General features: G+C 29.2%; 1 protein-coding gene and 2 pseudogenes across 1 annotated transcript; 1 reads left to right on the plus strand and 2 right to left on the minus strand.

Moving 5' to 3' along the window:
* Positions 1 to 7190: 7190 nt before the first annotated feature.
* On the plus strand, positions 7191 to 9901 carry LOC126551834 (uncharacterized). The gene is made up of 3 exons (XM_050206125.1): positions 7191 to 8504; positions 8606 to 9475; positions 9556 to 9901. The coding sequence occupies exons 1-2, from the start codon at positions 7481 to 7483 to the stop codon at positions 8878 to 8880; spliced, it is 1299 nt and encodes a 432-aa protein (XP_050062082.1). The 5' UTR covers positions 7191 to 7480; the 3' UTR covers positions 8881 to 9475; positions 9556 to 9901.
* A 2740-nt stretch (positions 9902 to 12641) lies between these two features.
* Positions 12642 to 21827, minus strand: LOC126551825 (uncharacterized; annotated as a pseudogene).
* A 2934-nt stretch (positions 21828 to 24761) lies between these two features.
* On the minus strand, positions 24762 to 27453 carry LOC126552580 (52 kDa repressor of the inhibitor of the protein kinase-like; annotated as a pseudogene).
* Between the last annotated feature and the right edge of the window lie 454 nt (positions 27454 to 27907).

Consider the following 27907-nt stretch of genomic DNA (forward strand, 5'->3'; position numbering starts at 1 on the left):
CTGGGAAAACTGTAAAAAGATTTAAATCTAATTTGCCCGGAATCGACTGGGTTAAATCGTTTTTAAATCGTAATAAGTCATTAACTAAGCGATTTGGTGAAAATATAAAACGTGTTAGAGCCGGTGTTTCTAAACCAATTTTAACCAAATATTTTGATAATTTGGAAGTTGTTTTACAAGATGTACCGGCTAGTAATATTTTTAATTATGATGAAACGAATTTTAGTGACGATCCCGGAAAAAAATTAGTAATTGTTAGACGAGGTGTGAAACATCCAGAAATAATAAGGGATTCATCGAAGGCAAGTACTTCGGTGATGTTTTGTGCAGCCGCAGATGGTAAAATTGTTCCTCCATATACGGTTTATAAATCGACATATTTTATCCAACATGGATAGAGGGTGGCGTCCCAGGTGCCAGATTTAATCGTAACTCAAGTGGTTGGTTTGACATGAGTATTTTCGAGGACTGGTTCTCTCTTTCGTTTATACCATTTATTAAAAATTTAAATGGTCCTAAAGTCATAATAGCAGATAATTTGGCGAGTCACCTCTCTTTGGAAGTTATTAAATTATGTGAAACTCATAATATTAGATTTGTGTTACTACCACCAAATGCAACCCACCTTTGTCAGCCATTAGATCTTGCGTTTTTTCGTCCTTTAAAGGGAGCATGGCGAAAAGTATTGGACGAGTGGAAAAAAAAATAGAGGTGTTTTGCCTAAATGTTTATTTCCAGAAATGCTGAAAAAAGCTTTAAACACGGTTGAATCACTCGAATCGAATGTCAAAGCTGGTTTTATGGCAGCTGGAATAGTTCCTTCTAATAAAGACCGTGTGTTATCAAAAGTAAAATCTAGGCCTGAAGACCAAGAACATGAAGAACAGGTTAGAAATCGTTCGTGGTCACAAGCATTTGTTGACATTCTACAGGATGTTCGTTTGGAAGATAAAGTCGTAGGAAAGAAGCCAAGAGGAAAAAAAGTTGCAGTTGAGCCAGGAAAAAGTGTTGGTGTTGAGGATTTTGGAATTACAACTGAAGATGCTGAGGATAGTGAGGAAGATATAGATGATCCCGAATTCGATGAAAACGTACTAATTAATGATGAAAATCAACCATCAACTAGTGGTCCTATAACGACTCAGCCAGAGAGTTCTACCGATTTTGAAATTGATGATTTTATTTTAGTTAGATATGATACAGGTAAAAGTTACCGTAAATATATAGGTCAAGTTATTAGCGTGGACTATCCTCTGTTGAACGTAATATTTTTTAAGAAAAAAAAATTCTATCTCTGGGTCTACTATATTTGTGTTCCCTACAGTAGCAGACAAAAGTAGGATTAATGTTTTACAGGTAGTTACCAAAGTCAAACTTTTGGCCAAGTTGAAACGTCAAAGATTTGTTTTGGATATAGATGATACAAACATAGAATAGATATTTGTTTAATATATTGTAAATATGACATTTGTTTTCATTCAAAAATGTTTTTTTTTAATTTTAATTTTTTAATTGTATGAAGATCATGATTTGAGAAGAATTAAAAAAATTAATCATAAGTAGTTGCTTCAAAAGATAAAAGGAGTAATTTATTTTATACTAGGTTGTTTTCCATTTTTTATTTAAAATATGAATGTTTTGTTACGTTTTATCATTTGTTTTTCTAATTTATCTTTCAAACAAACATTGTTATGTTAAAAATCATTTTTTAAAAATTTAAAATGTTGTCCGGAGTCACCCACAATTAGTTTTAAATCGATTTTATATGAAAAACTTATAGCGTCCGAAGTCACCCACTTTAGTTATCACCACTATCCATCTTTGACGCAAAATCCATGATTGCATGACGATTATTTTTAATATCTGTAACTGTTGCTTTACCTATATTATAAAAACGAGCTAATGATACGCTAGTCTCGCCTTTGTCCAGTTTAGTAAGAATTTCTATTTGTTCCATCGTAAGATAATGACGTTTACGTTTATTAGACATTTTAAATATGTACTTGACAATTGTTAAATATTTGTACGTATGTGTATGCGGTAGAGAGCCGAACCAAACTAACAAATTAAACACGAGGACGTCGTTTAGATAAGCTCGTTGCGTTTTGGTCATCTACTAATGATTAACGCACGTAAAATACGTAGATGATATTATGTACTAATAATAAACCAAAAGCGATAGTTATGATAAATTCTATAAACCAGCCGGCCGATCGGCCAGATACGAGTTTTTATTTTCGGATAACAGAAACGTTTGGATACGCTAATGGCTAATTATAGTTCGGATAATAGAGGGTTCGTATAACGGAGGTTCGGATAATCGAAGTTCTACTGTACATACCTATGGTACAATAGGTATGCGATTAAAGATTGAATAGTTTGAAGTAAAAGGTTAAACACAATTAATAAAAGTTTGTCGGTCAATATAAAATCTAAGATAAGATATAATTTGTCCGGTATTAGTGTATTACACACAATCCCACGACCCACGTAGTAGTGTAGTACAGCCGGTTTTGAGGGTGAAGCAAGTGAGGCGGTGCCTCACCTAAAATTTTGTAGTAAATAATACTCTAAAAGTATAATTCATAGCTCACCATTAGCCACACATCTCGCCAACAATTTTTGACGTATTTATGGTTTTATTTGAAAAAATAATCTTGTTTACGAAGTTTAATTATATGAATATCATTTATTTTACTATTGTATAATATTATTCCGCGTTTATTACCAAAAATAGTGATAAACCGATAAGAAATGTACGAAATAATTATTACGTAAGCAAACCCTCATATTTTAGCCGGCGGCAATATTCCGATGACGTCGGAGAGGCACCGTGTAACGTCGCCTCTGAATTGTTACTTGTGTACATGAATTACACACACACACGTAAGTACGCGAATGCACGCGACTATTAAATAAGCAAAATTGCGCATGCGTAATGATCATCGTGAGGCTCGTTTTTCATCGCCTCTGAGTACTAAAAATAGATGAGTAGGTAATATGGTCAGCCCGCAGCTGTAATTGCAGCACAATAAACAACAACACATAGATATAGATAATCATAAACTGTTCCTATTGTCATAGAGCCTAATGAAACCGATTTCAATAATTTAATTTTTGTTATGAAGGGAGGGGAAGTAATACATTCGTTGCCTCACTAAAAAAATACATCCAAAACCGCCACTGAGCTACGGCATTGAGTGCAGACCGTTCAGCTCACCGCGCATCACAGTTTATTAGACTATTGTGTAAAATTATTATAATTTTTATTTTAAAAATGCCGAAAGTCAAAACTGAAAGTACCAAATTACGACAATTTGTTGTAGAATTTTCTAGCAATATTTTTACAACCGACGGTAAAGTACTGTATTAAAGATGCACAAAAATCCTCATTGAAAATATTTGGATTTTTAGAATTAGCTTCCAATACAAACAGTTGCTTTTTATTATCTGTCTTACGTTTTAAAGCACTGCTGTGTAATGTTGTGTTAATATGCTGCACTATTTGAGATTTCTTTATGCAAGTTATCATTTTATTACATACCTGGCAATACACCATACAATCGCTGTCCACTGTTAAAACATATATTTTTTGTTATGTGGTTCTACCCATTGTTTCAAAAGGTTTTTATAATTCACTGATTTTTTTAATTTTAAAAATGACACTTAAATATGTAAGCAATTATAAGACAACTATAGTGTAAAACAAAATTTGGATATTTGAATATTTGATAAACGTATACATTGATCTTATCAGTAAGAATACAGCTGCCAGCATTGCAGGTTAGCCATGTTAAGCGAACAGCACGGCAACTTATGATAAAGCGCTATAACACGCGAGGTTTATAGATAAACCTTGATAACACTGCGTGTTATATTTTTATCAAATTGATAAAAAAAAAGTAAATTGTAAATGTTCAAAAAAAATTTTTCTGGGTACCGTACTATTAGAATTAAAAATAAATAGAAATTTTTTCTCGCAATTTACGAAATATTCCAAAATATGCTAAAGGGGTTAAATATTCTCTAGCCCGTGAAATATTCTCAAATATGCAAAAAAACTTTTTTCTACGATTTTGGAATTGAACGAATTGTCTACATTTTATACTTTCATAAGACTGCATAGACCCAGTAACGATTTAAAAAAAATATAAATCCGGTCTTTAATTATAATAATATTATGTTACTCACATTTTTATAAGTATGTAAGATTAATGATTTAAATGAATTTATTGAATTTAAATTTATTTAAAAGATATAACCATCAATTAAACATTAAGTTGAAAGTAAGTAAAATAAATATTTGGTCATATAGAATGTTGTGTTATACAATATCACACCGTATAAGACCATCATGTAATTGTGTACAGGGAAAAAGGGTTTGTGTATTTAAAATTAATTGAATTATGTAACCAGGGTAATAGCAAAAAATTAACACATTCTTTTTTGTAATTAAAAAAATATATATATTGCAAAATGGCACATTTTGCATTTAAAAATTATACGCTTAAATTATTATTCTAGTTTCAATTTTGTAAGATTATCTCGTCTGGATCTTAACTTAATTTTATTAGTTTTTAAATAATACATTTTTTTCTAATTTTTACATGTAATAAATTCAAGCATTGGTTTCAATCATGTTATAATATACAGATAGCCAATGTCATACTTATTTTTAGGCACTTAAGGGGGAAGAGGTCACTCCTATCCTTTACATATAGGCAATTACAAAAAAAACTTTATTTGAAAACAATTGGATGAAATTTAGTACATCCAAAGTGATTTCTCCGTAGCGTCTTTTTCATAGGAGTGACCTTCCCCTTAATTTTCTAATGGCATGGGGTATCTGTATAAGACACTTTATAAATGTCACTCTAGCATTAAATGGATCACATCATATAATCAACGCTATAATATGTAATGTTTGAAGTTTGAAATATTTCATGTAAATCATTACATTTTTTTTTAAATACAAACATTGATGATAATTATTTAATTATTATTGTTCTACATTTCATTATATAATATATAATGCTATTGTAATATAACAATTGTTGTATGGTATACTAATAAAATTGGTGATTACTGATTGCCACCCTGTATAAACCTTGTGCAATTTTAATAATTTCAATGAAAAAGTTTTGGGTGTTAAAAAAACAGGTTTTATATTTAAATTTTATTTTATTTTTTTTTTTTTATATTTTAATTACCTATTTTAAGAATTTGAACTTTGTACAATGAAGGAAGAATTAAAGTTATAACAAGCAAATTTATTTATTTATTATTAAATAAAAAATTAAAATAAAATAAATATTTAATAATATTGTTATTTTTATAAATAAAAAAAAAATATTGAGAGTATACCCAATGTGAACCCCACTGCGTATTACCCCTGCTATCAAACTATTTTATTGTAATTGTAATTTATTTCTGTAAACAAAAAATATTAGTATACATTTATTAATATATTCGAAATACTCGTGATACATAATAATGAAAACTTTACTATACGCAAAAATAACGTAAAACGATATTACGAAAACAACTTATCGGACGACTAACGTCGCAATGTCGTAAAATTTTATAATATTTACATAAGTCGGTATTCATTATAAGGTTAAGAGAAAATAAATCATATTTTAAGCATAATAATAATATTTAATGTTAAGCATAATAATAATATTTAATGTTATTTAAGAAAAAAATAAAACACTAACTTACCAAACAATTTTCAGAATGAAAATTATGTTACTTATTATACATATGACGATGGGAACATTACGATACACAAACAAAAAACTATTACAGTCATCTGGTATTTACTACGAAAACAGATCATCTTTTGAGACGTTCTCAGTGGAAGCCTACATCAACTTTCAAACATTTGATCAGTGAGAATACATTGACAAATTACTAACCGATTTAAAAAACTGTGTACCGAACTACCGAAGCATATATAAATCCGGATAGTTATTGTAACGAATTAATTATTTAACCATACAAATACTTTAGCACACAAAATATATTTGGTATTAGATTCTATGGTCATAATAAAGTCAATCGAGAGTACGAGACACCATATTGGGAGTTATAAGTAAAATGGCTAGGCTTCTATACGAAATATGTGATTTAGAATAAAAAAGTTTAATTTCAACATTTTTTGGGCACAAAATGCATCACAATTTAAAATAGTTAAAGAACATAGTAAGGTTAGGTAGTAAGGTAACATAGTAAGGTCATAAAATTAGACATAAAAAAGCAAGTGATCGATAAATACTGAACGGGCCAGGAGCATATAATAATAATAATAATACGCGTGCCCTGTCACAAAATTGCTTCGTGCGCTGCACGCACACACCGATCGATTTGTGTGTTTGTGTGTATATAGGTATAACACTCAACAGGAAATGGCCAGGTTCACCGAGAAAGACCTGTGAGTGATACAGTCTATTCCACGAGAGAATAATCAGTCTGCCGACTAGTTTTCGTCGGTGTTCGTCACAGACCTATAAAGATATGCAAAAAATTCGCTAGCGCAAACCGGTGTAGATTTCCCCTTAAAAATTAAACCGGTGTAGTTTTTAGAAATTCGCTGTACTAAACCGATTTTAAGATGAGGCACACCAATTTACTTTTTTTCGACCAAGCTAACGAGGTGGTTGATAAATACCGATCATGATTCGTCCCCACCACAAACTTTATATTTCCCCTTATTAAATTTATTATCACATCAATCACTATCAATTTTTATCACTTAACTAAATTAATTTTATTTTCAATCTGCATAATATTATTTTGTACAATACATTTTAAGTATTAAAAACGACTTATAATATAAAATAACATACTTTATTTAATAATATTACTACCTGCTCAAATTGATTTACAAGTAATGTATCTAATAGGTATATAAAATTCTCGTGTAATAGTTTTCGTTGCCATACTCCTCCGAAATGGTTTGACCGATTTTGATGAAATTTTTTGTGCATATTCAGTAGGTATGAGAATCGGCTAACATCTATTTTTCATACCCCTAAGTGATAAGGGTTGTCCAGAAAAAAATAATAGAAGTGCTCAAACAGGGATTTTGATAATTTACGGTAGAAATAATTGTTTATAAATGGTTGCTAAGGTATTGGTTATATATATATATATAAAAAAATAATAGATACAACATACAAAAATACATACAATCCTCAATTTTTAATTTTAATCAGCCCCTTTGCGTTTTATTGGCATTGCTCACCTTACAAAACATACATTATGTACAATTGTCAACGTTACTACACTTGATGCATAAACAATATGTATGGCAACGAAAACTGTGACACGAGAATTTTATATATTAGATGTTTTGTACAGTGAGCAATGCCAAGAAAACGCAAAGGGGCTGATTTGAGCCGCAGTACAAGTAAAGCTCGAAACTTGCGAAAGAACAGAAGAACAAATCCAGCAACAAAATACTGATGCACGTGTCAGAATGGCGCAATTGCATCAAGAAGAGCCAGAAGATACACGAGCTGAACGCAATGAAGTCAGAAGATTAGAACAACGACAATCACGCCGCTTCACAGTCAAAATACGAAGAACAAATTACCAACAACGACAACAGGTACATCGAGCATTTATATCTGATTCATTCCCGCGTCTAGCATTCCAGTATGAGCCCGATATTGAATATTATGCTCATTCAAAAGTGGTAATTGGTGCTATGGACAAGGAATGTCCGCATTGTCATGCTCTGAAATTCAAAAATGAGCCAGTTGGGATGTGTTGCGCGTCAGGAAAAATGCAACTACCTGAAATTGAAACACCACCTGAACCATTGATCGGCTTACTCATCGGCACGGATCCAGATTCTAACGAGTTCCAGAAGTCAATTCGAAGATTCAATTCATGCTTTCAAATGACATCGTTCGGGGCAACAGAAATAGTTCGAAATACTAATGCAAATGGTCAACAATTCAATTCTACATTCAAAATCAGAGGCCAAGTTTATCATAAAATGGGCTCACTGCTGCCAATGCCAAACGAACCACATAAATTCTTACAAATATACTTTATGGGCGGCGATGATTCCGGAAGCGCACTTGACAATCGCGTGAATGCACGTTGTTATTATAATAACCTTGATTCACTTTATGCCAGGCGCATCATCGGCGAGCTAGATGCTCTTTTGAACGAGCACAACGAGTTGTTGAAAATATTCAAATCACAAATGCACCAATTACAAAGCGATAATCACGCTATCGTCATTAATCCTGATAAAACACCAACTGGAGAGCATTTTCGTAGATTCAATGCACCCGTTGTTGATGATGTTGCTGGAATCATGGTTGGCGATTGTACAGCTGCACGAAAAATTGTGATTCGTAGAAGAAATAATAACTTTCAGTTCATTGCTGACACACATCGTTCATATGACGCTCTCCAATATCCGCTAATATTCTGGAAGGGACAAGACGGATATTGCATAAACATAAAACAACGAGATCCCGTATCAGGTACTTCATTGATTATTGATTTGATCATTAATCATTTAACAAAACAATTAAATTATTGAACGTAATAAATTTAAATTAATTTTTATGAACAAATATTACAGGAGTTGAAACAAACAAGAACGTTAGCTCAAAGGATTATTATGCGTACCGATTAATGATTAAACGTGGCCTGGACAACGTCATTTTACGATGTCGTGAGCTTTGTCAACAATTTATGGTCGACATGTACGCGAAGATGGAGAGCGAACGACTACGATACTTACGATATAATCAACAAAAGCTGCGCGCGGAAGAGTACATTAATTTGCGAGACGCTATCAACAACAATGCCGACGTCGCCGAAATTGGTAACCATGTCATTTTACCATCATCGTAGGCAGTCCACGTCATTTGCAATAATATATACAGGATGCTCTGACTTACTTTCGCGAATATGGACGACCATGTTTATTTTTCACGTTCACATGTAATCCAAAATGGCCAGAGATTACATCTTTGCTACTGCCTGGCCAAAATGCAATACACCGCCATGACATTACAGCACGTGTGTTCAGACAAAAGTTGAAGTCTTTAATAAGTTTCATTACTAAATCTCATGTATTTGGTCCCACACGTTGCTGGATGTATTCGGTTGAGTGGCAAAAGCGAGGATTACCTCATGCACACATTTTGGTTTGGATCATCGACAAAATCCGTCCTGAAGAAATCGATAGTATCATTTCTGCGGAAATTCCAGATCCATCCATCGACCAATTGCTGTTTGATATTGTTACAACAAACATGATTCATGGTCCATGTGGTACTCGTAATAGTTCATCGCCTTGCATGGCTGATGGAAAATGTACTAAAAATTTAGGAAATTATTAATATGGCAAAACAACGTTTGCCGGGTCAGCTAGTAATGTATACAAATATTAATATAGACTCAGAAAACGAGATAATTATTATGGGACATGATGCTGAATATGAAGGTAAATGTAATTTTCATTACCTATTAAGTTTTTTTTCATATATTTTTTAAGTATTTCTGTCTCATTTTACCTTCATGTAGATGAATTCCAAGGTATGATAACGGAAGAATACGAGGATTGTTCGAACGTGGAACGGGTTCGCCGCCAAAATCACGGACGCTCTAAGTCGAACATGTCGAAGCTCCGAGTGACGCGTTCCCCTTCCGCAGTCCCGCGCCGCCTTCAACGGCCGGTGAGCCGGCTATCGGCCACCGGGAAGCATATAAGCATTCTGGGGTCTGTTTCGGCACCTGTGTTCAAATACGCATTCTCATTGGTCGATTTTAAATTCCCGCCAAGTTTAATATCGCGTTTAATATTAATATGATAAGACAAATATATTACCAGAATTGACAGTAGACAGTAGACAGGCATATAGACTTATTATTTATTAGCAATAAATTTAAGTACACGTTGTATTGTATAAAGATTATAATATTTGTTTTAAGTTATGATTTGTAAGTACAAATGTACAATATAAAACATTTAAATTCAAAGCTGGGCACCAACTTTTTAGAATGCTACTTTTTAGTTAACTATCTAACTTAACTAATTAGTTTAAATTCACATTAACTTTGTAACTTAACTAGTTGAATTTTAATGTGTAAAATAATCTAATCTAACTCGTTAAAAATAATAACTAGTTTTTTTGTTCATTTATTGAACTTTTCAATTTCTTATATTGTTAAACTTTCTATATTATAATGACTGGCATTTCAAGGAATTAAGGTTATTACCTACGTATTTGAAACGTTTGATCAAATTATCAGTTGCCAGTTGTTCAATTTAATTTTTCATTTATCACCAATAATTCAAGTTAGTTACTTACCTACCTACTTAATTAATTTATGTAATAGGTACATTACATTTGAAAAAAAAAAAGTTTTTTAAATTTAAATTTTAACCTAAAAAAACTAACTTCTACTCTAACTTAAGTTACTATTTTCACCAAACTAACTTCTAACTAAGGGCCAGTTGTACAGTCTGTGATTAAAGTTAATCACAGTTTAATCGGTCGAATTTAGTAAATTTCAGAAACTAACTTATTTTCTAACTTTGTTACTTTTTATACTAAAGTAACTTAACTATAACTAGTTGACAAAAGTGACTAACTTGTCCAGCTTTGTTAGAATTATTTGAATGTAAATATAATAGCATTGATAATAAATACTATCAATGATAATAGGTATAAGAAAATATACATACTTATAGAAATGTATGCATGATAAAATATATTTAGGTACATCCTATTTTTACATTCATAAAATGCCTTTCTTAGTTCAGAGTATAAGTGTACGGTATACTAAATTTTTACTTACAATGCATAATAAGTAGGTATTTAATTGCATGCCTATGTATCTATACTTACCTAAAATAATAATACTTTAATTATTTGATCATAAGTCATAACTAATATTATTGTAATTAATTTTTTAGGTAATACAAATGTACTTGTATATTTTATTTTATTGATTTATTCTATAAGGTAAGATCTGAATAGAAATATTATTCTTATTTTATGTTACTTCACAACTCCTAGTGGTATGGTAATTAATTAGATACCTACCTACCAATTACATGTACCTATGATAATTGTATTGGCTATAGGTTATAGGTAACTTTTAAATTAAATGATATTGAATAAATTATTCTTTACTAAACAGGTAGGTAACAAATATTATTATATTATATTTTTTATCGTTTAGATTCTATGATTTTTTTATTTTTTTTTATCTATTTTATGAATAGTTAATATACATAAATGGAAAAAAAAACACATTTCTTGCTGCTTGATCCATAGATCAACTAACAATTAGTTAGTAAGTTATAATAACAAAATAAATTACAATAAATAAAATAAATAATAAAACTGTTTATATAAATTTTTAATAATAGTCAATAACATAGGTATACTAATATTTTAATAATTACAATTAAAACTTAATGACCTATTCCATGTGATTTAGCATTTGGAATATTTTTCTCTACATTTTCCGCTAAATTTCTTCTTCTTTTTTTTTTTGGAGGATCGTTATTTTTTGGGCGTCCTACAGGCAGTCTTTTACTACCTCTTGTAACTCCAGATCTCCTTCGTGCCAAAGTTGTTGGCTGAACATGAATTGTTGCACGAGATCGATGTCGCAGAGGTATTTTACTTCCAGCAGTACTTAAAAATGATTCCCACATTGCAACAGACTTAACTTTTTGTAATCTATCCAAACATTTGTTGAGTACTGAAGTTGAAACTTTATCATTATATTTTTCTAAATTTTTTGTGAATACATTTTGAATTTGTTGAGCATAATCATGAGCAGAGTTATTTTCATGATCATTGTTACAGTTATTTGTTACAGTTTGACTTATTGACCTTGAACAATGAGGATCATCATTATTTTGATCATTTAAATCTGCCCCTTCTTTCAATGCTGTATTATTATTTATGATGTTTCATTCTGCAGTAAGTGGCATGTAAAATGATTTTTCACGCACATGTTCACCGAATGCTAATTTTGCTAACAAATAACGTGATTCAGTATTAATAGCTAGTAAACTTGGCATATTCATTTCATGGTGATGATAAATTGCAGCTTGGTGTTTGCAAAATGCTCCTAGTTTTCCTTTAGGGCAAGAGCAAAATCCATTTGTTACATCAACTTCTTAAAAAGTATTTTCTGTTTCAGACTGCACTCCATATATATTTTCAGATAACTTTTTTATAGAGTCTTAATACTTACTGCTCGTTTAAGCTGATCTTCAAATATATGTCGAGCTGTATCATTTCTCCCATTGACAAAAGTCCGTAAACGCCTTAGATAATATTCTTCTAATGAAGTACATATAAAATCTACTAATGCAACTGCATTATATGCTTTGTTCCTAGAGAGAACTATGTCCTTAAAGATACGAACATTCACTTCTGAAAAATTATTAGTTTGGTGCCCATGAACAGAAGCATCCCGAAATACCAAACACCATAACTCTTTTCTTTTCTAATAATTATTAACATATTTAATCCATTTTTCATATTTTAAAGGTATTACAGTGTTATTAATACAACTGTATTCAGTAGAAATTTGACCGATTGCAGTCATATAAGCTTCTTCAGCACTACGCAAGTTTGTAGCTACTAAAATTCTATGAAATAGTCTGAACAAAATCTTTCTATCATCTTTAAGTACATCATGATTCGTATCCCACAACCATCTCCATACAGATTGTAGTATGTGAAATCTGCATAAATTAATTTTAGATTCAGGCCAAATTGATTGGAGTGCTTGCTTCTCTGCTTCACTATCATCAATAACAAATTGTTTGGGAAACCCTTGGGCATTAAAACCATTAGGAATTGACTGCTTTAAAAGCGTGAAAGCTGCTTTATAGTCAACAGTCGACTGTCCTTTTGTTATGAATATACCTAACGGAACTGCTCCAACACCACATGGTGCTAATATGAATGTTACTGAGTGACTTTGAATATAACAGGATGAAGTACTGTCTACAAAAGCGATATCTTTGGCAAATGGTAGTTGGTGAGCTCTTTTCATTATAGAGGTGATGACTAAAATAGCAAATGGATTTTCAGAGTACCTAACAATAATTCCGTTTTCTTCATAATACTTTTTCTTCTCTTCAAGTTTCTAAAACAAAAATTACTTATTTTAAAATCTAAAAACTTCAGAAACGTAGGTTTTTTTAAAATATTAAAAAAAAAACTATTACCCATTTAAACTGTAAAAAATGATTGCTAGCTTATTTATTTATTGAATAGATTTATTACACAAATATGCAGTCAAATTTTAAATTAAATAAATGTTTATATTTTATATAGGTAAAAACAAAACTACACCTATATATATATTATAATTTATTTTGTTTGTTACAGTGTGTTAATTTCTTATCTTCTTATATTTCAAAATATTCTTATTTTTCAGAATAGGTTCTACGGTTTTTTATTTTTTTAGGTAGGTACTCACCTATGATAAAATATTTATTTATCTATTTGATGAACTATCAAATTAGTACCTACCTAAGTGTCTATAATATTTTTATGGTATCAAAAAGATATTATAGATTATTATCTAGATATTAATTTGATAGTTAAATACCTAATGAACATAGACCATGATTAAAGATATATCTTTAATCATGTCATAGACTTGTAATAGATAGGTATATATAATCTATTATAAGTTCATGCCTAATGATAGACTATGAAAATAAATTATGTTCATTTTTTATAATCATGTTTTTTTATAAAAATAAAAAAATAGAATTTATAAGTAATAACAAAAACACTTTTTAATTTTGTGTAATTACCTGAAAAATACTTATATCATTAGAAGAGCCCAAATTGTTTTCTTTCCAAACATCATACCAATGGCGAATTGTCCTGTATTTCGGATTGATAATGGCATTAGCCAATTCATCAGAGTTAATACCATATTCTAATTCAAGTTTTGATTCATGCATTTTAATAGATTCTGATATACCTGAATAAAATTAATGTGTGTAAATAAACTCTAATTCAAAATATGGAAATTAATAATTCAATAATTATCTTACCTAAACCATCATTAAAATAGTTTTCAAACTGTGTTCTACATTCTTTAGAAGGCTTTAAAAAGGATAGAGCTTCTGCAGATTTAATATTGTGATTGTGATCATTATTTATCTTTATTATAGTAGGCAAGCCATCCTAAAATAAAAATAGGTTAAAATAATAATACTTAAACACTATTGTCTATTGGTACCTACTAAATTAGGAGCTAGGTGAATTGGGTCCGCGATAATTTATTTATATTTTATTTTTATTTCATATTTATATAATTTACTTTTGAATAATTCTGTTACAATAATATGTCATATTGCATACAGCGGTACACCACCTGGACACCAATTAATTCTACGCATAATGTTAATGTGAGTATAGACAGGTATTCTTATCGCGGATTTTATTACACTGGCCGTAGCCACTTTTCTCCATAAATGAGATACCGTAAGTCGTAACTTTGATTAAACCTAATTAAGATGTATATACGAGTATACGAAATACGAGCGTATACAAGTGTTAGTATTATTTGTCTGTCTTTTTTTATATCAATTAGCAGTTATCATCGATTTTGATGATGATTACATACAGATACACGTACGATATCTGGGCTATTTCATTATATTTTTAGTAGCTTGCTGAACGTCAACTTGTGACTATATCGTGTCTTACAGCTATACAGTTACACAATTTTACAGTTATTGTTTTTTTTTATAAATTTTGAAAATGGAAGTAATGGCTAGTGAAAAAAACAAAACTATTATTATAAAACATGGTCATAAGTTTAGGTTTCATAAAATGTTGAAAAATGAAGTACAGAGATGGACCTGCTGTAAAAGTACATGTAAGTGTTTTTTTAAAACTTATAATGGTGTTGATACTGAGATTTTTAATGATCACAATCACAATAAGCCTTGCGAACAAGACATCAACCGGCAAAAATTAAGTAATAATCTCAAAAGAAAAGCGGTAGAAGAGATATCGGTGTTGCCATCGAAACTTATTTGCAGAGAGTTAAAAAACTCTGATATAAATAGTTTAACTTTAAATGATACTTCTTTAATAAAAAGAAATATAAGAAATGCACGTTTATCTGTTCATCCCAACATACCAAAAAATATAACAGAAACGCATACTGCTATGAATGAAATGGCAATAGTTACTAATAAAAATGAATCATTTTTATTAGTTAATGATTGTAATAATGGTATAATTGGGTTTTCAACAAAAAGTAATTTAGAAGTGTTATGCGAAATTAGTACAATATTTGTCGATGGCACTTTTAAAAGTTGTCCAAAATATTTTTACCAATTTTTTACCATTCACGGCCTTGTTGGCGAATCATATATTGCACTTGTGTTTTTTTTATTACCTAATAAAGAAACAGAAACATACGTACGTTTATTTGAACATACTGTAAATAGTTGTGCACAATATCATTTAATATTTTCTCCTGATGTAGTATTTATAGACTTTGAGATTGCTATACATACGGCTGCAAAGCTTGTTTGGCCTAAAATCAATATAAAAGGATGTCGTTTCCACTTAGGACAAAATTAGTGGAAAAAGATTCAAGCTCTTGGTTTAGTTAACACATACAACTCTTTAAACACAGAAAAAAGCGATTTTTTAAAATGTTTTTTTGGTTTGCCATTTTTAAGACCCGAAGAAGTTGGCGAATGTTTTGCACAAGATTTGATGGTAATACAACCAAATGACAAACAAATAAAAACATTTTGCGATTATGTACTAGATAACTACATTTCACCTGATGCTACATTTCCACCAGATATTTGGTGTGAATTTGCAGCCACCACTGTGCGTACAACAAATAGTTGTGAATCCTATCATGCTGTACTTAACAGAAGATTTTATAGTCCCCATCCTAATATTTTTAATTTTGTGGACGAACTTTTACAAATACAGTCTGAGACACATATTAAACTGCGAAGTACAGTACAAAAAAAGGAAATCACGCTCGGTAAAGAAAAATACTTAAGAGAACAAATGATGAAATATACTAATAATATAATAACTCGATTAGAATTTGTTAAATATTTATCATTTAAGTTTTTACCTAAAGCATAATATTTTATACCATTAATATTATTATTAACATTTTTTAAATTAATCAATTACCATTAGCATTATTATTGAAATTTTTTTAACTAATCATTTATACCATATTTTATTTATTTAGAATATTTTATACCATTAACATTATTATTGTAATTTTTTTAATTAATCATTTATACCATATATTATTTATTTAGAATATTTTATACCATTAACATTACGAGTATTATTGAAATTTTTTTAATTTATCATTTATATCATATATTATTTATTTAGAACATAATATTATAAAAACCACATATGTTTTAATTTATGTATTTTTTTCCGGGACTCAACTTACCTAATACCTTTTTTTTCCGGGACCCAATTTACCGAGATAAGGTCATTTGGGACCCAATTTACCAATCCCGCTAAATTAAATCAACTATAATATTAAATTTAGTACCTATGGTACCTAATTATTAATATTATAAATCATTATCTTACTTACTTTTACAAACTTATCTTTTTTTTTCTTATCCTTCGATGTTAATTTAATTTTTATGTCAATCCAAGGTGGATATATACGGTGGACCAGCTCAAAAAAAAAAAAGACACATAAATCACTTCAGCTATTTTCACCACTAGAGCGCGCTGTTATCAATTGGTGTCCCAAGTAACGAATGCGTAATAATATATAAGCCATGATATAATCAACAATTAATAATTATATCATGATATAAATAACAAAATATGCTTATTATATTTTATTTTAAAAACAATTATTTATACAATAAAAATTAAATGAGTTTAGATATTTTTTTTAATCTCTTTTCAGTATTTTTTTTAGCTTCAACGTCTTTATTTTTTTGTTTACATGCAAAAATCATTCTTGTTGTCAAATAAAACTTAGTAATATGTTTAGACAGTTGAAATTTATGTTCATCACAGCCAACTTTTGGATAGCCATGATTCTTAATTTCATCTAAAACTAAAAAACAAATTAACTTATTAATATCATATCAGCATTTATTAACATATTTAATTTTAACACTTTCAACGCCGATGACGCGTATATGTATATATGTGTATATATGCATGGGCGCCCATTGGGAGGGGCAAGATGGGGCACTTGCCCCCCCTGGACAAAAAATATTTAAAACTTGTAGCTCAATAAATATTACCATAATATTATTATTATCTTTATTACCTTACATTTGAGAATTTTTTTATTTTGACCCCCCCCTAAAATGTTTTTTATGGGCGCCCATGTGTACGCGTATACGTTTGTATTCGCCATAATTTATTCGATTTTATTTTAATAAACTCTGAAATGTACATAGTCTGTAGACAATAAACTCTAAATTTAAATCTATAAATTGGTTTGAGTTTTCGTTATTTTTAGATACTGATAATCGTTGTTTTTGACGGTCTTCCCAGAACAATGTATAGTGTATAATATACATTATTAATAACTTAATATTTCATATTATGAACGTATTCAGAGTGTATATTAGATAATAGATATATTATGAATTTTTCTACTAATATTATCATTTACAAATTTTAACAACTGTTGTCTGTTGTAACATACTGTATCATGTAAACGCGTCAAGCGATAAACAACGCAGCGTCGTGGTATAATTGTCGAAATCATGAGCGGTGTTGTAAGTGTTAAATTAAATTTTTTACCTTCAAATAAAATTAGTTGTTGAAAGTTATCTTTCTCCAGTATTTTAACAATTGCCTGTTCATAAGTATATATTAAGTTAAGTAAAATATCTGATGGTATAAATAAGTTGCCTCGACTCCTTTGTAAGGTAAAGCAATCATGATCTTCAAAATCTTCACATTTGATTAATGTTTTAAAACACTCTTCACAGGATTTTGCAATTGAAAATTTCCGTGCCTGTCTGACAACATATCCCACAAAATAGGTAAGAGCAGAAGAATCAATGTTATTTGACATATTATTATCAACACATGGTTGTTCAAAATATGTGTGATCAGTTAATTCACTAAAATCTCCAGCATCTAATAGTTCGTCCAATTTATTTTCAAATTTTAATTTTTCAGTCAGCTCGGTATTAGGTTTTATATATATAAGAGAGTTCAGTATTTCTCCACCAGAAACGTTACTACCTCTTGGTGGTTTAACTAATGAGTAAAATGACAGCAGCCTAAACACTTGAATAAAATGAAGTGGATCAGGATGCTGATTTGATCCACATGCATTACGTAAGTTTCCAAAGAGATGCTGAAATATTATATTTAATGTTTATACATCTTTTAAATAAATATTGACAATTTTACCTCCAGTGCATCTTGGTTGATTCGCCTTGTCATTAAATATTTATAACCAACTTCATCACAAATATGTTTAACAAGTTCAAGTGTACCTTTTAATGTGACAACAAGCCCCTTGTATGTTTGAATTGTCAAAAAATCATTTGGATTTGTTATAAGCTTTTTCCAATTGTATAAATATTCCAAGAATTCTTGTACTACCTATAATCAGTAAAATTTTAAGTTAGGTAATCATATAAGTTGATACAATTACAACTTTTTGTCCATGCGATTCTTTGTCAGATGTTATAGAAGTATGTGCAGTTCTGGAGTTCATAATATCAATTAACAAATTAATTTTTCTAATAAATTTAATAGTGGGAAGACATCCTTTAAAATCTTCTAAACCTCGTTTGTGTAATTCTTCCAAAGCATCCGCCACTGTGCCACTAAAAAACTAAATATCAAGAAAACTTATTAAAATATGTTTTTAAGTTGAAAACATTAGTCTCACAGTCATTGCCATTTTTACATTCATTTTTTGAAACTGATGAGGGTATATATGATTTTTATTTATTTTGTAACACAATTTAATATGATTTTTTTCATCAAATTCGACCAACAATTTCCAATATTTAAAATCAACAATACCGTCTGGTGTCTAAATAAAAATTAGGTTTTAGTTAATTCACAAATTAAAAATAAATAAATTTTACCATTAAAATTTTTTGTTTTAATACACGAGACCAAGTAGTTTTTATTAAGTGAGGGAAATCCGAGGCAAACCAAAGACATCTATTCTGGTCAATAGGATGCTCACACCTTACATTATCCTCGTCAATGCCGAATAATTTCCACATTCCACGATTCCATGACCCACCATCAGTTACAACTATATGCACATACAGACCAGATTTTTCTAATAAAAGAATAGCCTCTAAAACCAGTTTTTGTAATATTTCAGCTGTAGCGGCTCCTTTACTCAGAAAAGCCCCTATTGATTGTACTCATGGGCCACGAAAAGGCTGAAACATAAATACTAGTGCATGATCACCCATTTGATTTATTTGTTTTACTGGAGTGTATAAACCAAGATCAACAAGTCCATCCACTTTCAATGTTGATTTGTTGAAAGAAACAGCTGATGATAGTGCCATTTCATCTAAAAGCAATGCACCTAAACAAAAAAACACATTTTATACTTCATATATAAATATTTAAAAACTATATTTACCATGTCGTTCATTCACATCTAAAAGCTTAACTTTTTCTTCTAAAATTTCAAATACATTTTCTTGAAATCCGTATGCTGGTTTTAAATTTTTAATATAATTTTGTAAAGTTGTCTGGGAAGGTAATGGTAAAATATTATCTCGACACATTTTTCTGTATAAGGCTAGTCCTTTAATTTTCATTAAAATACATTGATAGATGTATTCATTTGAATATCTCATGCCAAAGGGAGACTTTATTGAACATTTCTTAAAACAAGCTTTGACAATTTCTTGTTGTGTTACAGGTAAATTTTCAATAGATTTGTTTAATTTTTTTGAATTACATTCTTTAAATTTGTTCATTAAATGATTTACTTGCGTTTTCAAAGTAGTAACCTAATAATCAAAATAGTTAAATATTATTATAACCAATAATTTGTTATATTCAGGTACAACCCTTAATAGAAAAAAATACCTTTTTAGACAGATTTCTATTTAGTTTAAAGGTATATCTATTTTGTAAAGTTTTTTTTGGTGACCTTTTATTAATATTATTTTTAAAAAAACGACAATTTGTACAAGTTATCTGTTTCCCTTTTATATAACTCATACATTTAGATGATCTATACATATGATTTTGATGTTCAACACCTGGACATGTATTTAATTGATCTACTTCAATTAATAGCTGTTCGACATCATTTATACTAGTTACCTCCTTTCCAATTTGAATTGCCTTACCTAAAAAAAATACCTAAAAACCAAGTAACAATAATAGTTTATTAATTAATGTTATTAATTTTTATTGAAAATATTAGCCACTATTTATTATTATTGACAAGGTGTATAAATATGAGTAAACTCATTTAAGGAATATAAAAACATAATAAATTAATAATATATTTATTTACCTGAGGGATAGTTGAAGTAAAGCGAACAATTTTATCAGTGTACAAATGTTCTATATGGGAATAAATAGTTGTATCAATGTCATAATGAATGCCCCACATTGTACCTGGTAATTTAACATTCTTCGCATCTCTATTGATGTCAAAACCTATATTTTTAGGAGAAATAATAGGGAAAAGCGAAGAAGAATTGTCATGCAATAGTGTATCTGTAAGTGCTATAATATTTACAGTGTTTAGTATTTTTACAAGCAATGCAATAATTGTGGTTGTTAATGTATTACTTTGTGAAGTATTGTCAGGCGAAAGCAATAAGCATTTGTTATATGTATTCTTTGCAGCTCTATTTAAGATACAGAAACAATTAAATAATAATATTAAATACCTACCTACCTACCTACAAATAATACTTACATTTTTTGAACTTTTTTGGGTAAAACATTTCTTACCGTTGGTGCTTTACGTTTGGTAATAGTTTTTGTCAAATATTTAGGTAGATTAGGAAATATACTAGGTACAGCTGTAGACATTAATATAGGTCTCTCTCTTTCTAATAATGATTTTATCCCATCAGGTCCAGTAAGATCAAAATGTCTTATAACCAATATTGGTAAAAAATGTCGTTCACACACTCTATCAGTATGACTTAAAGGACGGTCTGCTCTAGGAATACATTTACTCCATTCATCAAATAAAATCTATACATTTTAATTAACATGTGGAGTTTAATATTATACTACTTAGTACTTTTACCTAATATATGTATTTATATATTTACATCATTTTTAGGAGTTGTAAACAGTGATGGATACTTAACATTAGGAGTTAAAGCTGTATGTTCCTTCCTATGTTTTTTATTCCCAACATCACAACCAGGAACAAAACATTTGCTGTTTTTACTCATTTTATAAAAATATATTAAGACGTTGACAGCCGTTAATAATAAATAATAATACAGTAGTCAGTAATACACATTACAAATTGACAATTGTCAGTATGACATAGGTACTAATTCATATATAAGTTATAATATCATTAATTATTATGTTAATCGCCGGTATGCAATTTTGCAATGTAAAATATAACCACCTTGGATCTGCCGCCCGGCTCGCCGGTGCCCGGTCAGCTGTTGATAAAAACAGGACACCTATTGAAAACAGCGCACTCTGCCGAGATTATCATCTGTAGTAAATACAACGTACCCCTCTAACAAGGTGGGAGGGTGTTAGCTGGTCCACCGTATATATCCACCTTGTGTCAATCTTAGCACTACACTGGGTGTTTTTCGATCTTCCTCTCATATTATCTGTTTTGGTTATCTTATTGAAACCACTATGATGGCATACATAGATCTTTCTAGTAAATATTAGGAACAACTATTACTAAAAAGTTTTTTTGAAAAAAATTTATTTTTATATTGAAATAAAATGTTACGATATGCACTAGGTATTGAACTATTATTGCAAACAATATCTATTTTCTAATTATTTAATATTACCTAGGTATATAAGTATTAAAATTAAATTTAAAAAGGTGGGAATGTAGGTATAACCTAGACGTACTCCCATTGGATGGTGTAAAGGGGTCACATGTCACCTCCCTAGACAAATGTGAAATAATAGTTATTTTTTTAACTGTAAATAATAAAATTTTTTATCGATGATATTATACAACATTACATTATATTATTATAACATAGGTACATCATTTATGATTTGTCTATGTTGTATATCTATTTTCTGTTATTAATAAAAACAATTTTGTTGGTACTTAGTTTTTCTTTGTGATATTGTTACCCCCTGTGTTTTAATTGATGGGCAGTGGGGACCCTTGGGTACCACTGTGTTGTATAGTAGATGTGTAGTTGGTCACCAAAAGTCAATAAATGTGTTGAATTTTAATTCAATTGTTTTTTATAGTACTATTTTGTACTTATTCAAAAAAACAATTCTAAGCTGAGATTTACATCAAGTATATGTCATGAAATATTTTTTGATATTGCCATTAAAGTACCCATAAAGTTGGTTGGTTTAATTTTTGCAGAAAACATACATTACCTAATTATTATATAATTTATATTTTGTTATTAATTATATACGGCAATACCACTTTGGTTATACAGTAAAGTAGTATTGCCTTAAAAGTGTAAATAGGTTTATAGTATGAATACCTAGGTTTTATATCTTAAAATGATTCATATATTTTTAAAATGTAATTGTGTATAGTAAAATGTATAGTAGCCAGTAGGTATATGTAAAAGTTATAATTCAACATGAATATTTTTTTTTTTGAATTATATCAAAAAACAACACATCATTGTAAAACTAATACATTCATTGCTCCACTCAGAATTTAAATTTATAAAAATAATTATAATATATTATAAGAAAGTATTACACTTTTCCAATACTATTTGAACCAGCTAAAATATAATATAGTACCTATAATAACACAGATTATATAAAATATAATATTTCATAATTTCATTTAATCTGTGGTAATAACAACTGACAAGTACCTTCATATTATTGTACTAAAAAAAAGTTCTATACTCTTAATATATATTATGTACCTACCTAATAAGTCATAATATATTTGATTTGAAGAGTTAGGTTGATATTTGGAAATTTATCAGCAATAATTAATGTATCTCGATATTTAAATATTAAGCCATTTGATGTTAAGCTAATAATATTCTACAAAAACTAAGTATTCAACAGCAGCTGTTAATTTTTAAATTTTTATAAATATTTATTTTTGTTTTGAACATCAAAATGAAGATACCTGCATTCAGTGTTATTATAGCTACATAAATGATTAGATGTATATTATTATTGCGTAGGTTGTCAGTAACATTATTAATTTACTATTTAGTAAATACGAAGTTAACTTACCTACACACAAATTTTGAACATTCATTAAATGCTGATTTATTATTCATACACCAACTTGTATTCGTTTCATTGCTATACTCACTAACAGGGGCGGCTCGTCAGGGGAGACTTTGAGACTGAGTCTCCCCCTTAAAAAAACCCAGTTACTTGTAAATAATAATTATTTAAAATAATAATGCATAAAAATATTTTTATTTGAATTGAAAATATAATATTATATAATTTATATCGTTTTCTTTGTTTATTATTATAAATTGAAAGCCACCAAGTCTAAAACCTATAAATAGTTATTTTAATAGAAATGCTATTTTAGTTTTATCGACGACGGTGACGGTCGCCGTTACAGTGAAACTGCCGCCCGACAGTCTCAATCATAACATGTAAAATGGTACGGCCGGTTTGATGGAGGGCCGGAGGGGGCAGGGAGAATAAGCTGCGTATTATAGACTCTATTGAGACTGGGTTCACGATAATAATTGCCGTACCGCGCGCCGTTCTTAGTCGCTGTCATAATTTAATGCATTTTTATGATTTAATAACTATAACACGTTTACTACAGGGTTTTATACTATCTTCTATTTGATATTTGTTATATTTCTAATTATTTTAAAAATGCAAAAATACAATATAATAGACATATTATTAACTAGTGGTTTTAATACTTTAACTTACGAACAAAAAAATCAAATTAAACTTAAAAATATTAACTAAATATGTAATACTATAATATTATTAGATTTTCAATAACAGGGTTTTTCTTGTTCGTTGTTGTACGTAGTTAATGTTAAATAATTTTAAGTCTCCCCAGAATATTAACTCACGAGCCGCTACTGCTCACTAATCCATCTAAAAATGTCTTGCTTAGAGAACAAATTTGAACGATAAACATTACTTTTACATTCAATCAATTTAAACATTTTATTGATGGAGTAATACACTATATAATTAATTAAAAATAATAATCAATAGGTGGTATATACTATCAATTGCACTATCTATTGCAATCAGTGGCGTATTTAGGATTTTCTTGAGGGGGGGGGGGATATAGAAATTAGAAATAAATTTTCAAAGAAACCAGTCATGCAAGACTTTTTTTGCTAATCACTAATCAAGTATAGGTATTTTAAAAGACAATATTAATTAATAAATAGCATTTTAAGTTTAACATAATAATCTAATGAATAAAAAATATATTAATAGCTTAATAGGTATAGCTTTATAATAATCAACACAATAAAATAAATTTATAAAATATTTAGCTAATTAATAATTTGTTCTGTAAAAATGTAAAATATCATATAATTATATTGATCATTGATATCTTTTATCTACATAGGTTTATATAACACATAGACACAATATGGCCATTAATTTGCAGTGATTTTACAAAACAAACTCCAGTCTTCTATTTTTCAGAGACAATTCATCAATGACTTCATCTGGTGTAATCTTTGTTTCTGTATGGCATGCTAATAGAGCAATCCATTCAGTCTAGTCTATAATAACAATAAAATACACAATTTTATAAATATTTTCAATAATATATCATAATTTAAAATCTGCAAATTTACTTCATTCATACTATTCCTGAGATAAGTTTTAATTCTTTTTAAATTAGAGAATGATCGTTCAGGAGTTGTTGTCGACACTGGAAGCGTACAAAATATTTTTATCAATATATAAATGTTGGGATAAAATTCTTTATCACAAATTTCTAATGCCTGTAATCCTGAACTAAGAATGATATTATCTGTAATTAGTTTTGTTTTCCACATGTTGAATTCGGCTATGCTATTGAATTTATCTACAACAGGTGAATATATGTTCACAAGCTTATTAAATTGTTCTCGGTCATTTATCTCTAATGGCAATGGCTGGGTTTTAAAAATGCAATCGAACCCTATAACAGTAAATATCAAATAATACAATTCTTTGGAAAATTAGTTATTTGTATAGCTATTCAGTATTTGTACTTATACTATAATTTATAATAATACAATGTCAATAGGGATTTGTTTTTAAAAATATAATATAAAATATGTAATAAGTAGTTTATACCTTCAAAAATACTTTTATGATTTATAAAACGCTCAGTAAGTTGTGATATAAAGTAATCAATATATGGTAAAAATACTGTTACACGATAGTATTGTTCGGTAGAATGATTTTGTAAATTTGGATTAGCTCTATGTGTTTGTTTAGAAGAAATTCTTTTCTCTAGCAATTCAATTCCAACATCATCTGCCATTTTCTGTAATATATTAATAAATATTTGGGGGGTATATTTATGATGTAGGTACATTATAAATATTATTTTAAATATTAAACAGTATATTAAAATGAAAGATTACTTTGACATTATTATAGATTATATTGAATTCTATTTCATTATTTTCCCTAATACATTTTAAAGTAGCTATTACATTTTCTACTATGCATATTGTCTTTTTCAAATCAATTTGAACTTTTTGCAACTGTTTACACAACGGAAGTCCATAAGAAAATAATACCTAAAACAAAATTTAAAAATAACACAATATATGTACCTAAATGTATATAATATAGAAATTATCTTAACCTTTATAACATTCAAGGAAATCAAAAACTCTGAATCTTTTAACGCTTTCTGAAGCATTTCAGCATCTGTTGATTCTTTCCAGTCAGATATAATGTCTAACGCATTGAGAACAAATGAAAATAGTTCAGAAAAATCATTTACAGAATCATAACGTTGAATCCAACGAGTAGCACAAAGCCGTTTGAGTTAAAACAATAACACTTGTAGTAAAACACTTGGGGTGCATTATTTGAATTCTCAATGGTATTTAAAAGAACAGAATTTCTTTTAGGGGTATTGAAAAAATTATAAACTTTTTCGATCACCCCCAAACAATTTCTGATTGGTTTTATACCGCTAGCCGTTGAAACAGCTAAATTCAGCGAATGTGCTGCACAATGTACATATATAGCGTTGGGGTATTTAGATCTCACAATAGTCTGTACTCCTTTAAATCGACCAGCCATATTACTGGCCCCATCATATCCTTGGCCATATAAATAATTGCAATCAAGTCCACATCTGTTTAAGCCTACCAACAAAAAAATTTAATTAAATAATATAAATAAATAAAGTGAATAAATAAATAAATCATAAATGTGTTATTTACAATTACCATTTAATATTGAGTTAGCCAAGTCATTACCAGTCAAGCTATCAATTTCAAAAAACTGTAAAAAGTTCTCATGCAACTTATTGTTTTCATCAATATATCGAACACATATACTGAGTTGCTCTTTAGTCGAGATGTCGGTTGTTTCATCAGCCAGAACAGAGAAACATTTAGATTTATTAATCACATTAACTAGTTTCCTTTGTAAAATTGTGTTACATGACTGAATTATTTCATTTTGTATAATTGGACTCGTATATTTATTACGTTTCCCTGAACCCTCAAGAACATTACGTAAAAATTCATCTCCTTTTGCTCGGTACTTGAGAATACCACGGAAATGGCCTTGCCTTGAATCATCTAAAAAATAGAAGTTAAAAGTTGTAAATAATAATAATTGAAGGGCGACATTCCAAAACGTGCTATTGCCATTTTTTAAGAAATCGAGCTATACATGTAGTTTTACTGTAATCATCTGGAAGATTTCGATTTTTTACATATTATAACTCTAATTCAAATATTAATGACAAAAATTTAACTCGAAAAAATTGAACTTAAGTCATAACGTACTATTGCCTCTTATTCACACAATCCAAAATGTGCTATTGACATAATGTACTTCAAAACGTTCTATTACGTATGATCATCCATATAACAAAAGTATTAATTTTATACAAAACGTGCTAATACCAGTAATACCGTAATGTGTTACAATATTATTTTGATTTGTTAACATACTTATTTTGTTGCTCATTGGTTACATATTAAAATATTAAATAACAGCTGTTTATATTTTGATATCACTTGAGACAACAGTTATATACATAGAAAATATATAATAATATTATACCATCTGCAATCATGGTTGTAGCTGATTACTAACACGATCGTGCTACAACCTACCGTGCTTGAGACATGATAACATTTTTAAATTCTTATAACAAGAAAAATTAAATTATCGTTTCTAAGTTCATATACCAGCATGTACAATATCATTTCTGTAATCAATTCAGTGTAATGTTTAAAATAGAATTCCGGTTTTGCGCCTGGCGGCCGACTGCGCATTCGTCATTATTAGTTACTACCATTACAATATTATTACAGTGTATTGACTATTGGCGTTGTTGCGATTTTGGTTGTTATGAAATTTTTATGGTTTATTAAATTCATTATAAATTAATTAATTCATTTCATTCATTAAAAATTATATAAATAAATACTTTGTATATAATGAAGAGGACTAGAGCGCTGAAATTAGTGAACGCGGTTCGAAGTCAAAATTCTACATATTTCTGTGCTACAGTTAATGAAAGTGTA

The sequence above is a fragment of the Aphis gossypii genome, chromosome X (genome assembly GCF_020184175.1).
Source record: "Aphis gossypii isolate Hap1 chromosome X, ASM2018417v2, whole genome shotgun sequence".
Lineage (NCBI taxonomy): Eukaryota > Metazoa > Arthropoda > Insecta > Hemiptera > Aphididae > Aphis > Aphis gossypii.

What these genes read in the sequence shown, in the direction of transcription:
- LOC126551834 (XM_050206125.1), top strand. Translation starts at nt 7,481, where the DNA reads ATGGCGCAATTGCATCAAGAAGAGCCAGAAGATACACGAGCTGAACGC. An exon ending in ACAACGAGATCCCGTATCAG is followed by an intron (nt 8,505 to 8,605) that starts GTACTTCATTGA and finishes CAAATATTACAG; the next exon opens with GAGTTGAAACAAACAAGAAC.